Genomic DNA, 14749 nt, shown 5'->3' on the forward strand with positions numbered 1-14749 from the left:
GGGATTGAAACGCTGCTGCTCCCAAGACACAGATCCAGAGGCTGCATCAGAGAAAGAGAGAGCCTGGGCACCAGCCGGGCGGGGAGTTAGACAAGCACTGCTGTGGTAGCATCTGGCATCCTTCTCCTTTCGGGCCTCCTTCTCTTGCAGCCCTGCAGGAAAACAGCCATTCCTTACACCTATGCTTCTTTATTGCTGGGAGAGGAGCCCATCCTGGTCTGCATGATTATCAGATGGGCTGTTGGCAACCGCTCCTCCTGTGCTTGGCAGTCACTCGCTTTGGTGCTTTGGCTGGAGGGCCCTGCTGGGGAGTGGGAGATGGCCTTCACCACGGGGGGGTGGTTGGGGAGGTGGAGGTGACTCTTGCTGAGCCTTCCTTCTCCTCGAGGTAGGAGACCTGACCTGGAGAGCCCCTCCTCCTTGCACCTGCAGCTCCCAGGAGATGTGCGCATAGCCCCTCAAGTAGAGCAGGCCCCCGGTGGAGACCCAAGGGAGCGGGCAGTGTGGCGCTGAGGCCTGGCTCAGCTGGTATCACCCCTGGAGCTTTGGGCAGCAGCCTGCATAGTCAGAAAGCTCGGATGGGAATTGGCCACTCCCTGGGGGTTCTGAGAGCACAGGCTCAGGGGTCCGAGGTGCGCCAGGAGGTAGGATCTGGATGGGTGACCACCGGTGGAGCTGCAGCAAGGAGAGACCAGGCCCAAGGCTCATCAGGGACTCCCTTCTAGTCTTAAAAAGATGGAGGGAGGGTCTTTTAAGAATGGGGTTGGGGGAACAAGCCCTGAGCCCCTCTCCCTGCAGAAAGCTTTAGAGCTCAGCCACTTTGCTGCCTGGAAAAGTGACACTGGATCTTGACTTAGATCCTTTTGATTCTAAGCACTAAGCACCCCCGTGGGAGGTGGTTTGGAACTTTCCAGGGGGTTATGAAGTTGTCCTGTGATGTGATGTGAGGCCATAATAGGCCAAAGTGCCAGCCTGTTCAAAATCTTCCCACTGGTCAGCAGAAGAGCCTGGCCTATGGGGCAAAGGCTTGGAGGTACCATGGCTACCAGGCTCTGGTAGTGTCACCATTCCTGCCTCTGACCCTATTCTGTGAATATTACCCCTTTGCCTGGTGCCTGGCTCTTAGGAGGTGCTCAGAACCCTGGGCTCTTTACTGGCTGGAGGCTCCTCTTGTCTCTCCGCCTTGCTCCTGGCTACTTTCCTGGCAGGACTTCTGGGCTCCTGCTTGGTTCGTCCTCCACTGCCTGTCTCCAGACCCCAATGTACTCCTGCTTCTCCCCATTTGCTGCCCCGAGCCCACCACTGTGACCCTGGGGCCTCTGAAGAGCTGAATGGGGTGAGAGGGGAATGGGTGTGGCCTCAGGAATCAGACCTTCGGGGTCTTAGTCCTGGCTTGTGTTGTCCTTGCTTGGTGTCCCCAGGCCTCATTTATCCTGTCTGTAAGGTGGGGATGGTGGTAACAGTAGCAACAGAGAACAGGGTTTTGGGGAAAGATTAAGTGACACAGGCAGGTTTCTGGGATGCCCTCTTCTAGACCCTTGATCTCTGAGGGCTGGAGACAGTGACCGTGTGTTGGATGTGGGGGGCAGGGGAGGGGACGGGGCGTCATGAGCCTGGCAATGCTGCTGGAACCAAAGGAGGAATAAAACACTGCCTGTTCATCCAAAGCCGTCCTTTCTTTTCCCTTTAAGGACAGAGTACACCGGAGGAAGTGGAAAGTCGAGGTCACAGTGAGTCTGGTAGGGGGCCTAGTAGAAGAGGGTCAAGCTTTAAAACCTGGAGAAGCCAAAGAGGCTGGACCAGGAGAGAGGAAGAAAGGCTTCGGAGGGAGAGGGTTGCCACCCTTCTAGAGTTCATGGGGACAGGCTGACCTCCAGGTAGCTGCCTGCCTCACCCTGGCCCACTGGCTCATTCTGGAAGGTTCTTCTCCCCTATCTCTTTTTGGTCTCAATACTGAGTTTGTAGGGGAAAGGAAGAGACAGAGCTTCTGCTCTGCGTGGGGCTCTCAGCTCCCACCAGGCATCTGAGGCAGGAAACCCGCCCCCCCCACCCCCTTTCTCCCAGATGGCACGCTGCAGGCAGGGGCAGGTGGTGAGGCGGGTGCACCTTTTAGAGGAAGGAATTAGTGGACATGGTCTCGGAACTCCAAGCCGGATAGAAAGGAATGAAAACACAGCGGACACTGTGCAATAGAATACAATTCAACATTACATCAGTTCTTTTGGGACTCTGAATTAAATCAAAGTCTCCCAAACAGAGAAGCAATGGGTGGAGTGATACCATCCAGGTAGCCGAACATGCGGGTGCTGGCCCTGTCCTCTTGATCCACGGGCACCAAAAGAGTCGTGGGGGTGATGCCTTTTTTCCCCCAGAAATGTGGCATCTGATGGTGGCTGCATTTACAGGTCAGGTGCATTCATACCCCAGTCTCCTGTGCAGCGATGGTCTTTGGCAAAAGCCCCTCATCGTGATGCGGGCATGTTCCTTGGCTCATGCTCATCACGGATGATGCTTGGAGAGCTTTTCTCATTATTCTTCCTGAGACACTAGCTTAAGGGGGTAGGGCGCGTGGGCAAGTGCTCCTGGAAACCGCAAGATGAGTCCAGACCTTGGATACCTTCTAGAGTCATGGCTGCCCCCAAACTTCCTTCTATCAAGACACACGTGTTAGCAGCACCCACACAGACCCTTCTAACACAGCTGTGCCTGGACCACAAGCTTGGGGGTGGATACGAAATGAGACACAGGAAGTGTGGGTTCCCAGTGAGCTAGCTGGGGGTCTACCTCACTTGCCCCCATATGCAAAGCAACAGGAATGGAAGAGTGATTCCATAGGACCAGTAATGAATCTGCATTCCTGTCAGAGGAAGGGACATGACCTGTAAGCCCAGCCACTTGAGGCACCAGAACTACGATTGGTGACAAAGCACTTGAGACGGCCCCCCTGCCCCACAGATTGGTCTGTCCCACCTTTGTTCAGGGGACAGGTTAGCTAGCAGACTCGGCTACACTGTCTGAATGAGAGACATGGTCATTTGGGGTGAAGCCTGAAGGCCACAGGCTCCCCAAACTCTGGGTTCTTGGGGTGGGGTGGGGCACAGGGTGTCCATGGAATTTCCCATGATACAGATGGACCCATGTGAGATTCTGACTTTGCATATGGAACCACCACGAAGGATGGAAGCTTGTTACAGAGAGAGAGAGAGAGAGAGAGAGGTTGCGTGGTGACCAGGGAGGTGGGCCCAGAAGCCCCCGTGAGGGGACACAGCTCAAGCCAGTAGTGATTCCAATGTGGGATGCCCTCCCTTCACACCTTACTATCAAGTGCTCTCCCCTGGGCCTCTGGCCTGACCTAGGGCAGCCTCCTGGTGTGTCACCTCAGAACCGGTTGCTACCGGCAGCCCCAGATTCTGGGAACACTCACCTCATGGGTGCTCTCTGCTTGGGGGGTCCCCTTGAAACTCCCTTCCAGTCTAGGACCTCAGTGTGGTCCCTGGAGAGGCTGTACTCTGGCAGGTGGGAAGCAGGCCAAGAGAGGGGACATTGCTGTGCAGCTTCCTAATTGTGTTACGCTCCCCACTCATGCCACACGAGCTTCTATATGGCCATTTCTGCTGCTCAAAATGCCTCCCTGCCTCCCTGCTGCCCCCTTTACTAGCTCTTATCTTTCCTTCTGTTCTTAGTTCAGATGACACAGTGTCTGGCAATCCCTCTAGTGAGCTGTCCCTTCTGTGTTCCCACACCTGCCACATTTCTCCCACAGAAATGGAAGGGAATCACCCCTTGACCTGGTTGTACTCTCTCACTTTGGAAAGAAGGTGAGAGCAGGAACCTTGTCTGGCCTGTTCCCATCCCAGGGCCTGGCCCAGAACAGGGCACCCAATTAACGTTTGCTCGTTTGGCCGGTGGGGACAGGGAGAGCAGATAGGATTTTCTTTCTTTTTTTTTTTTTTTTTTTTTCCAGATAGGATTTTCTAAAGCAAATCCTATCTCTGGAAACCCACAGACCATTCAGAGGTGGCATGCCCTCTTGGTTTTGGTTCTCAATGGAGGCGAAGGAGAGAACAATCCTACATAATGCCTCTGTAGGTCTCTGTCTTGCTGTGCTAGAATTGGGGGTAGAGGCGTGAGTTGAGGGAAAGAGGAAGTTAGGGCAACATGCACTTACTTGTTCATGGCTAATCGTCAAGTTCAGAGGGAAGAACCGTCAAGAAGAAGGTGTTAGAAGGTCAAACTGTGGCACCCCCGGCCTTCCCCTCCCACCCCACCCCCAACCCCAAAGGTCTCTGGCGTAAATACTGTCTTAACTGGGATGTAACTTCCTCAGCCGGCTGACTTGCAGAGCCTTTCCCAGGGGTATTGCCCTCCACTGTTCGCTCTTTGGGATGTTTCTTACTTGCGACTTGTCTTGTCCCTTGAAATGCAAGTCAGTATCTCATCTGCAAAGTCGGCTGGGGCTGGGGAACCCATCGAGCCAGAAGCCGGCCTTCCCTGTCTTCTATGAGGGAACTCCATGGGTTGGTTTGAGTTCGAGAAAGATGCAAATGGGGAATGCAGCTTGGGCACTCTGACGTGCAAACGTGAGGTTCTCGTTTTGGGGCACAGCCTAGCCCAAGGAATTTCCCAGCATGCATAGCACTTGGCAGAGAGAGTTAGATGAGCGATAGCTGGATGCAGGTGCAGGGAATGAGCCACGAAAGGGGGTGGCTGTGGCCAGCATCACAGAAGGCGTAGCAATAGTCGCAAGACTAAATGAGATGCAGCCAGCAGCATCCCCCAGCGACATGAGGAGCCCTGAGCTCTGTCCCACGGGGAGGAAGAGGAAAGCCTGTCCCAGGAAGAGGCTTTGCCTGGCTGTCTTGTGGCTAACCATCCCCCCATCAACCACCACCACCAAGAAGATGGGGATGTTGGATGCTATCAGAGCTCCTCCTGGTCAAGGCCACAGGGTGATGGGGAGAACAGGGCGAGGCCACCATCAGCGATTCAGGAAGAAGGACTTGAGGGTCTGGAAGAAAACGGACTTCTGTCTCTGCTTCTGTTTCTTCTTGATGATGGGCACCCACACCAGCCCGCACACCAGCATCATGAGTCCCAGGGACAGGAAGGCAGGCCCTATCATCTTAAGGACCTTAAGGCTGTTGTCACCCAGCTTTAGGGTATAGGCCAAGCAGGTGATGACCACACCAAAGAGGAGGATGGCGCCACCCACCGACATGATGACGATGGGTTTGCGGTAGATTTCCCAGTTACTCCGGGGCGAGGTGGTGGTCCAGACAGACTCACTTCTGGAGCTGATGCACAGGGAGCTGGCAGTCTGGCTGGGCAGCAGGTCCTTGGATTCTGGAGACTTCTCGTCGACCTCCAGGGCCTTGGGGAGAGCCTCCATCGTCATGGCTCCTCGAGACTGGGCACCCAGTACCCACAACAGCTAGAAGCAAGGGTGAAGCCGGGGGAGTCCTCACACACCCTTCCTGTTCCCAGCATCCGTCTCCAGCCTGGCTCACAGGAGGGCGATACTGGGTTCTGTGCTAAAGCCAAACAGAAAGATGAGATCCACATAAATAAGAAACCACTCCCTGGCATTTTTTTTTTCCTTGTGAGAGATAAATACTATAGGATTCTAATCAATTGCTTTTAGGATTTAAAACAGGGAACAGTGGGAAGCCTGGGTGGCTCAGTGGTTGAGCATGATCCCGGAGTCCTGGGATCGAGTCCCACATCAGGCTCCTCGCAGGGAGCTGAGCCTGCTTCTCCCTCTGCCTGTGTCTCTGTGTCTCTCATGAATAAATAAATTAAAAAAAAAACAGGGAACAGTGGTACCCCTTAAAAAAAAAAAAGCCAAAGCCGTGGTTTATCGAATGGCATCTTATTTCCGGACTCAACCACTTTCTCACTGTGTGACCTTCAGTGAGCGACTTAATGTTTCTGTGCCTCAGTCTTCCCATCAATAAAATAGAGATAACAATACTATTCATCTCATAGGATTCTCAAGGGGTTAATTGAGTTAAGACGTGTAATGTGCTGGAATGATGAATCCATAGCATTTTGCAAATGCTTCGTAAATGGTATCATTTGCCAATCACAGAGTGAGGAGCAGCCAGAGGTTTGATTTGAACCTGTTCTGCTCTTGCTCTTAAAACACCAGACTACATGTGGGCTAGAGAACATCTTTCTGTGCAGCCCGGGCTTGTATACATTTTTCCAAGACAGGAAGCTATGTTCCAGGTTCTGAGTGTGACCTTTTCACATCTGAATGCCCCCTTTCCCCATCCTTTTTGTGAATGACATCAAGTCAGATTCCTTCCTTCCCATTCTCAGGCCTATAAAGGTGTGAAGTCTAGCCAACCACCTGTTCCATTTTCTCATCCAGAGCCCTTGTGTGTACCCCGAGGTCACCAGAGCCCACTCCTCCCCCAGTCCCCACACAGGGGAGGCAGCTGGTCACCTGTGCAGAACACCTCCAGAGCTTCTGAGTGGCACCACTTACCTGCCAAATCCTCCTCCTCCCAAACCATGCTAGCTCAGATTCCTTTACCTTGGGGTTAAAACCTTTCATTACATAATCAAATATTGGGGTTTGAGGGCCAACACCTATATATTTGCAATAAGGCAATAAGATATGAAAGACCGAATTTAGAAACTTTGCTGGTGTTGGGTCCTTTTTTGTGTGTGGGAGGAAGGGGAGGCTGAGAGAGCCCAGGTATGCATCCTGGAGGTCCTTGCCGAGTCACCGCCCTAATTCATCGCCCTTGACCTGTCTCCAGAGGGTCTGGGGCAGTGGTTCGTACTCTAGAGATGCTGCATCCCTTTTCATCCCTTTCAGTGAGTGAGTGACACTCTACGACAGAGAAACAGGAGCACGGTTGTAAGTTTTTTCATAGTTTTAGCTTTACTCAATTTAAAGGACAATTCCATTCTGAGATATATTCTTCTTTCTTTTTCTTTTGGCAGTGGAATATTCCTCATTTTATGAAATGACCATGATGGAAAGAGGATTATTGGCTTTGTTAGTATCTGTACTCGGCAATATAGAAGTTGGTCATTTTATGTGGATATCTATGTATCTATCTATCATCTATCATCTTCTATCATCTATCTATCTATCATCTATCTATCTATCTATCTATCTATCTATCTATCTATCTATCATCTATCTATCATCTATCCATCTATCTATCTATCTAAACTGTAATGGCCCATGAAATCTCAAAGAATGGGAACCTTTCATTTAGTTGACTTAAGAGGGCTGGGTCTTGGCCCAATGACAGGGCAAGAAGGGCTTCATTTTCTAGGCAGGAACCAAAGGAGAAGCAAGGGTGAGCTCTGTGACTTTTCTTCCTCCTCCCATCCCCTGCTGGCCAGGCAGTGGCTGTAGACAGAGGGGCAGGAGGTCAGGCATGAAATGAACCCCGCACTGGGCAAAATCACTCCTTCACAATTCCAGCAAGTCACCGAGCTTATTCTAGGTGTCTGTGTGATGATAGGGAGGTTCAGGTCCCTGACATCAGAGGGACCACCACTTGACACCACTTTACTAAAGCCGTGGGAACCTGGGCTGCTTACTTAACTCCCTGAGACTTACTAGCCCCACACCTAAACCAGGACAATGGAATATCTGCCCCATTGGGCTATGGGAATGGTCACACCCCACAAACACTGCTGCCCTGTGTGACATATGATGGGTGTTCCAGACCCGGCTGTTATAATTCACATAGAGAGAGGCAGAGACACAGGCAGAGGGAGAAGCAGGCTCCCCTGTGGGGAACCCAGTGAGGGACTTGATCCCACTACCCTGGGATCAGTCCCTGAGCCGAAGGCAGACGCTCAACTACTTAGCCACCCAGGTGCTTCTGGGCTAAGGGGCTTCTAAAACTATCTTAGATCAGTCCTCCAGTGACTCAGACTTGAATTCTGAGAATTCAAGTTTCCTGAAAAATCACCGACTCAGGGATGATAGGAGGTTCATCACACTTTATTAAAGTCCTAAAAGATTCTCTCTCTCTTTTTTTGATATCAGGGTTTCTCAACGGTAGCACATTTGGGGGTGGGCATGATTTTGTTATAGGGAGGCAATCCTATGCATTGTAGGGTATTTAGTTAATGGCCCTGACCTTTACCCACCAGATGCCAGTAGCACCACCACATCTGGTCATGATGATCAAAAATATCTCTGGCAATTGCCAGATGTCCCCTGTGTGTGGTGAGGGTGGGGAACTAATCTGGTGTGTAGACTGCCACCTCATACCAGCCTTTCCCTTTCTCCTAGCTTGCAAACTGCCTGAGGGCCAAGGCTGAGCTTACTCATCCGCCATGAGGAGGGGGCCCCCTAGCCTGGCCCTTAGCAGGTGCTCCAAGGACTTGGCCTCACTGCTGCAGCTCTCTGAGGACCCAGAGAGCAGATGGGGAGCCAGCCAGGTGAGGGCAACCACATGTTCAGGTTTGAATTAAGTTCTTTGGGGTTTGGTTTATATGTCTCAGAGGATCCCTCACTCCCTGCAGTGGGCTGACTTGTCCACCCAGAACCTCAGAATGTGACCTTATTTGGATTAAAGGTCTTTACAAATATAATTAAGGCAGGGGTCTCCAGACAAGGTCATCCCCAAATACCAGTCCAATGACTATGGGCTCCATACAGAGGTAAGCCATGGTGAAGATAGACCCAGGGGTCAAAGCAATGCCTCTGCAAGCCAAGGAAAGCCAAGGGCTGCCAGCAACGGCAAGAAACTAGCAAAGAGACATGGCCTAGGTTCTCCACCAGACCCTCCAGAAGGAACTAGCTCTAACAGCACCTTGATTTTGGACTCTGACCTCCCAAATAAACTTGTGAGAATAAACTTCCATTGTTTTAAGTGACTGCATTTGTGGTAATTTGTTACAACAGCCCTAAAAAATGAACACACCCGACTTTCTTTGAAGTCTTTGACACCTTAGAGGTGGACAAGTACTGAGGCCCCAGAGGCTGGGCTTATAGGGGAGAGACAGGAAGGAAGGCTGGAGGGCAAGGCCTCCTGGACTCACCACAGATTTGAATATGGGCTTGGCCCCCAGGGCAGCCATTTGAGAAGAGAGGATGAATTGCTCTCCACAGAAGCCACACTTTTGGAGGGTCAGGAGGCACACTTAGAGGGGGGAGAAGGTAGCCCACACCTGAGGTTGGGTAGGCCATGGGCTGGTTGCCAAGATGGCACACTGGTCTGGGGCCATTTGGCCATGAGAAGGAGCAGGAACGACCCTAAGCCTGAATGTGAGCCGACCTCCAAACATGACCAAGAGAAGCCAGGCACACTTCCATTTACATAAAATGAGATTCTATTTACATAAAATTCAAAATCTGTGCTATTTGCAGGGAGGATAGTGGTTACCTTTGGTGGGGGTGGTGGATGGGGAACGCACTGGAAACTTCTGGGAGTGCTCTAATGTTCTGATTCTTGAGCTGGCTACAGCTGGTTACATGGGTGTGTCCTATCCATGCTGTATGGTCGTGATAAGACTACTTTTCTGCGTGTAGGTTAAACAACAATAAAATGTTTAAACAAAGATAATTAAAAGGTATAACTAAATGCAACATGTTCTATTTTTTTTTTTTTTTTTTTTTGATTCTGACTAGAACAGACCGATTGCACAAAAACATTCTGGGATCATTTTAAGGAAGGCTGAATTTGGATTGGGTGTCAGATGTCAGATGATGCTAAGAATTTAACATTTGTATTTGGTACAATAATGATATTACGGACACAGAAGAAAACGTCTTAAAGGTAATGGAGCTACATCTTGAAATAACATCCAGGAAAGAAGTGCCATGATGCTGTGATTCACATGAAAACATCAGATTCCAGGGCAGCCCAGGTGGCTCAGTGGTTTAGTGCCGGCTTCAGCCCAGGGCCTGATCCGGAAGACCCATGCTCGAGTCCCGCGTCGGGCTCCCTGCACGGAGCCTGCTTCTCCCTCTGCCTGTGTCTCTGCCCCTCTCTCTCTCTCTGTTTCTCATGAATAAATAAAATCTTTTTAAAAAAATCAGATTCCAGATACATATGACAAAAAGCTCAATAGTATTAAATCCAGATGGTGGATCTCTTGGAAGTTCGTTATGATCACTAACTCTATTTTTATGAATGTTTGCAAGTGCTTATAATAATGGGAAACTGAATATACAGACAGACAATGGCTGGACCACATCTAAAGCCAGAACTCTGGGGCGCCTGGGTGGCTCAGGGATTGAGCATCTGCCTTCGGCTCAGGGCATGATCCTGGGGTCCTGGGATCCAGTCCTGCATCGGGCTCCCCGCAGGGAGCCTGCTTCTCCCTCTGCCTGTGTCTCCGCCTCTCTCTTTGTGTGTCTCACAGATAAACAAAATAAAATCTTAAATAAATAAATAAATAAATAAATAATAATAAATAAAGCCAGAACTCCTAGGGGCGCCTGGCAAGCTCAGTGGAGCATGCAACTCTTGATCTCTGGGTTGTAGGTTTGAGCCCTATGTGGGGTCTGGAGATTACTTAAAAAAAAAAAAAAAACAGAACTCTGACCCCAAGTCTGCAGGAAGCAGCCCAGGAAGCCAACCTACTACCTGTGTAAGTCTTGACTTTTAGGAAGTCAGGCCAGCGTCTCCAGCAACCAGCCCTGCAAGCCAAACAGTAACTGAGGACAAACTGCCTTTTGACAAATAACACCAAAGCAATCCAGTGGGGAAAGAGAAGTCCTTTTGACAGATGTCAAATAGGAAAAAAAAAAAAGAAAGAAACCTGACCCCACCTCACAGCCTCCAAAAAAAAAAAAAAAAAGGATTTGAGACGGATCAGGGGCATCACCTAAACGTAAAAGCGAAAACCAGAAAGATTTTAAGAGGAAATGGTGGGGAATACCGTTGTGACCCAGAGGCAGGCAAACTTTCTCAGACTGGGCAAGGCCACGAAGCAAGAGCGGGAAGAAAAGCTCTAAAGTAAGATTTCGTCATCATTGAAAACTGTTCGTTAAAAGCTACTAAGAAGAAATAAAGGTGCAAACTCTAGGTTGGGAGAAAAGTTTTTGTGAAATACATATTTGTCAAAGGATTTCAATCTGGGACATATGAAGAACTGCTACCTTGGAGTGATAAAAAACACAGCCAGTTTCTGGTTGGGCCATGGTGGGTGAGACCCTGGCCAGGGTCAAGCGTGCATTCATGTTCCTTCCACCCAACTGTTCTCGATGACACCTCGTGACCTTAGCGAGGCTGGTAGGGTGGGACTGCAGGAGGAGGGGATCCAAGGCAGCCCCCGTCCCTGGCCTCAAATGGCCTGACATCTCGCCCAGCAGTTGTTCTAGAAGGTTCCAGGTGCCCTGAGCTGCTTCTCCAAAGCTGAGACGGTGCAAATGGTGTACTCAGACAGGGGGCCAGACTCTCCATACCGCGCTGACTGCCGTTTATCAGACACTTGCTGTGGGGTGGGACCCACGCGGGGCACTCTGTCTGCACCATGCCACAGGACCCCCCCCCCCCAGCGCCCGAGATGGACGGCGGACCATCACCCCACGTTGCAGGTGAGGATCAGAGAAGTTAAGTGGTTTGCCTGAGGTTACCTCAGTGCCGAGGAGCCAGCCAGGGTCAGAAAGGATGGGAGGTGGGATCCCTGGGTGGCACAGTGGTTTGGCGCCTGCCTTTGGCCCAGGGTGCGATCCTGGAGACCCGGGATCCTGGTTCATGGAGCCTGCTTCTCCCTCTGCCTGTGTCTCTGCCTCTCTCTCTCTCTGTGTGTGACTATCATAAATAAATAAAAATTAAAAAAAAAAAAAGGGTGGGGGGGTCTCGGAGACGGTGTGCCTCCAGGGCCCGAGTTTGGGTCGATCCTGCTCCCCCTCAGGGGACAGTTTTCATGTTCTTGTCAAACCAATGGGACAGTGAGCAGGGAGGACACTTGGAATGGGGCCCGGGCAGTGAACAGAACCGCAGCGGTGGCTGCCTTGGCCAACAGGTGAGGCCTTGCTCCGTGGGGTGGAGGTGCCAAGGATGGGGGCGGGGACTGGGGTCCCTAGTCTCTGTCACAGGCTTCCAGCTGCTCTGCTGGCCTCAGCTCAGGGACCCCTAGGTAGGGGGGCCTGTTACTGTCACTCCCATTTTACAGATAAGGACACAGAGGTCCAGGCTGTCTGGCTCCAGCACCGTGCTGTCGCAGGGATGGAGCTCACCTCTCCCTTCTCCTGTCTTCCCTGCCCTCCGTCCTGGCATCCTGCCACCCTCTTCCTGCACATCTTCATCTTGGCACCCGCTACCCTACCACCCTTTGCTGGCTGCGCCTTGCCTGAATGTGTCAAAGCTGGGCAGTATTAACAGAGTCTCTAGATTTAGCCGATAGAATGACAGGTGCCCGGGTAAATCTGAACAAGTCCTTTCCTTTGCTTTCCTTTTTTCTTCCCTTCCCTTCCCTTCCCTTCCTTCCCTTCCCTTCCCTTCCCTTCCCTTCCCTTCCCTTCCCTTCCCTTTCCTTCTTCTCTTTCTTTCCATTTCTTTTTCTTTTTCTTTCTTTCTTTCTTTCTTTCTTTCTTTCTTTCTTTCTTTCTTTCTTTCTTTCTTTCTTTCTTCTTTCTTTCTTTCTTTCTTTCTTTCTTTCTTTCTTTCTTTCTTTCTTTCTTTCTTTCTTTCTTTTCTTTCTTTCTTTCTTCTTGTACAATAATGCACCAAATACCACATGGGACGTACATCAAACATTTCTATGTTGTTTATGAGAGATTCAGTTTTAGCTGGGCATCCTTCTACGCTAAGAGGCAACTCTCACAAGAGACCCCACTGCATTTGGGCTCCGAGTTATCTGTCTCTTTTCAAACTTCTCCTCCCTGATAGGAGCTGGGCTATTCTGGGAATCGCAAGAACCAGAAGCAGAGCTCAGTGAGAGGGCATGCACCGGCTGCCTTGCTTGCTGGAGGCTGGGCCCAGAGAGCCCAGGTGGGAGGGAGAACCGGGGAGGGCCCGGCCGCAAAATACAACTGGCAGCAATAACACGATGGCTTATTTCTGAGAAAGGCTCATGCCGTGGACTTGTTTGCGACATTCCCGAGAGACATGGAAGCTCTCCCTCTCTCTCTCTCTCTCTATTGCCTGGAGTCCTCACCACAGCCCCACCCGGCTGTCAGTTCCAGGCACTGCCCTCTCTCCAGCAAGACATTCAGTTGGTGACCCCATTCCTCTGATAAGATGAGTGGGGCCCGGTGTCTGAGCTGATAAAGTAGAGGCCAGAGTGTTTCTGAATACGCCGCTCCTGTCACCATGGCTCGGCCACCCATCTGTCACCTGCTCACGGCGCTTCTAGGAAGGGAAGTCCCTCAAAGGTCACACTCAACCCAGACAGTGCCACTCGCCTCCCCCTTCCTGTCACCCAGCCAGCATCCAGGCCCTGCCCAGTAGCAAGGTGGAAAAAATAGCTCAGGTGACAATGTCTGCTTGTAGGAGGCTGGCTGGTCCCTGTGCACATGTTCATCCTACGTGGTTCTATCCCTGTTATGTGCCTGCCTGGTTTCCCCATTCTGAGATAAAGCGTGCCCCAGCCAGCTTGCTATACCATGTCTCCTGGGCACCTGCTCTGGGCTCCTGCCACACCTGTATGCAGCAGGAAGGGACCAGCGGCAGACGCTGAGGTCTCATCTGGGATTCCCGGGAGGACATTCTGGGTGTGAGGTCCCGCCCATGCACTCTGGGAACAGAAGGCCATGCCTGGTGCTTCACTGTCTGGATTTTTTGGTTCCTGCCCAGCCTTCCTAGCCCCTCCCAGCTGCCACGGGTGAAGACTAGGTGCTAGATACCCAGGGCTGAAGCAGCCGTCTGCACCCGGTTTTCCATCTGCCAGGCACATAGCACGGCAGCCCCCTCCTCCCCTGCCACCATTCTCCCTGGGCAGTTCCCTCCAGCCTGCTGGTGGCTGGTTCACCCTGTCCCAAGGCTCGGTTCGTCATATTTGTGTTCCAGTTCTAGTTCAGAGACTCAACACACTCCAAAGCAAAGTTAAAAATCAGCTCATTTCTCCAGGGAAATGGAAGGCCAGAGAGGATGGATCCCCCTCCTTACTTACTGTCCTCAATGTCCCATGGGAGAGGATGGTGAACCCGGTAGTCACACACGGCTCGATCAGGGGCAGGAAGCTTGCAACGAGTTTCTGTTCAAGTTCTGCATCCCAGCCGGAGAAAGCCTCCCTGGCCCCATCTAGGAGCTGGTGTGCAGCGGATCCCTGCCACTGAGCAGGCTCCAGTGGGGATGAGCTCACCAGGATATGGGCTAATGGGTTAACCCTTTGCGGGCTGCTGGCACAGGCACTCGTGATGTGGCTTTGTCTCAGCTCTGCTCAGCCACTATTGGACGGATCTTGTGAAAAATTAATGAAGCTTCTCTGCAGTCTGTCTTCAAGTTTTAGTGCAGATGTGCATTAGGTCGGTGTCTGGGCAGGGCTGCTTCTCTTGGCCTGGGCTCAGAAATCAGGAGAGCCGGACTTCTGGGTTGGTGATGTGAGCGATGGTGATGGTGGTGGTGATGGGGCTGCCACTGGGTGGATTTCTCAGAGGCTCTGCTGGCTCTGTCCAGGGCAGGTCGTGACAATGAGATCTGGGAGCTTGTGTTTGTTCTGGGTGTTGGAGAGGGCAGGTGGAGAGGTTATTTAATATCCACGTTTCCAAGAGGGCAGGGGTGCCTCTTGGAACCTCCCAGTGCCTGTGGGTGGGCACCACATGTGACAAAAGAGCAGGAGCACGTGGGGTCCTGCCCCAGCCCAGGCCCAGGCATCT

At 51.5% G+C, this 14749-nt stretch overlaps 1 protein-coding gene across 1 annotated transcript; it reads right to left on the bottom strand.

The window, feature by feature from the left end:
• Positions 1-2180: 2180 nt before the first annotated feature.
• PIRT (phosphoinositide interacting regulator of transient receptor potential channels) lies at positions 2181-14502 on the bottom strand. Its single transcript, XM_025428365.3, has 2 exons — positions 14044-14502; positions 2181-5531 (listed from the first exon to the last, which is right to left on the bottom strand). The coding sequence occupies exon 2, from the start codon at positions 5393-5395 to the stop codon at positions 4979-4981; it is 417 nt and encodes a 138-aa protein (XP_025284150.1). The 5' UTR covers positions 5396-5531; positions 14044-14502; the 3' UTR covers positions 2181-4978.
• Positions 14503-14749: the final 247 nt, after the last annotated feature.

This window comes from Canis lupus, chromosome 5, assembly GCF_003254725.2.
Source record: "Canis lupus dingo isolate Sandy chromosome 5, ASM325472v2, whole genome shotgun sequence".
Lineage (NCBI taxonomy): Eukaryota > Metazoa > Chordata > Mammalia > Carnivora > Canidae > Canis > Canis lupus.

Coding starts and splice junctions, on each gene's coding strand:
- PIRT (XM_025428365.3), bottom strand. CDS start 5,395: ATGACGATGGAGGCTCTCCCCAAGGCCCTGGAGGTCGACGAGAAGTCT.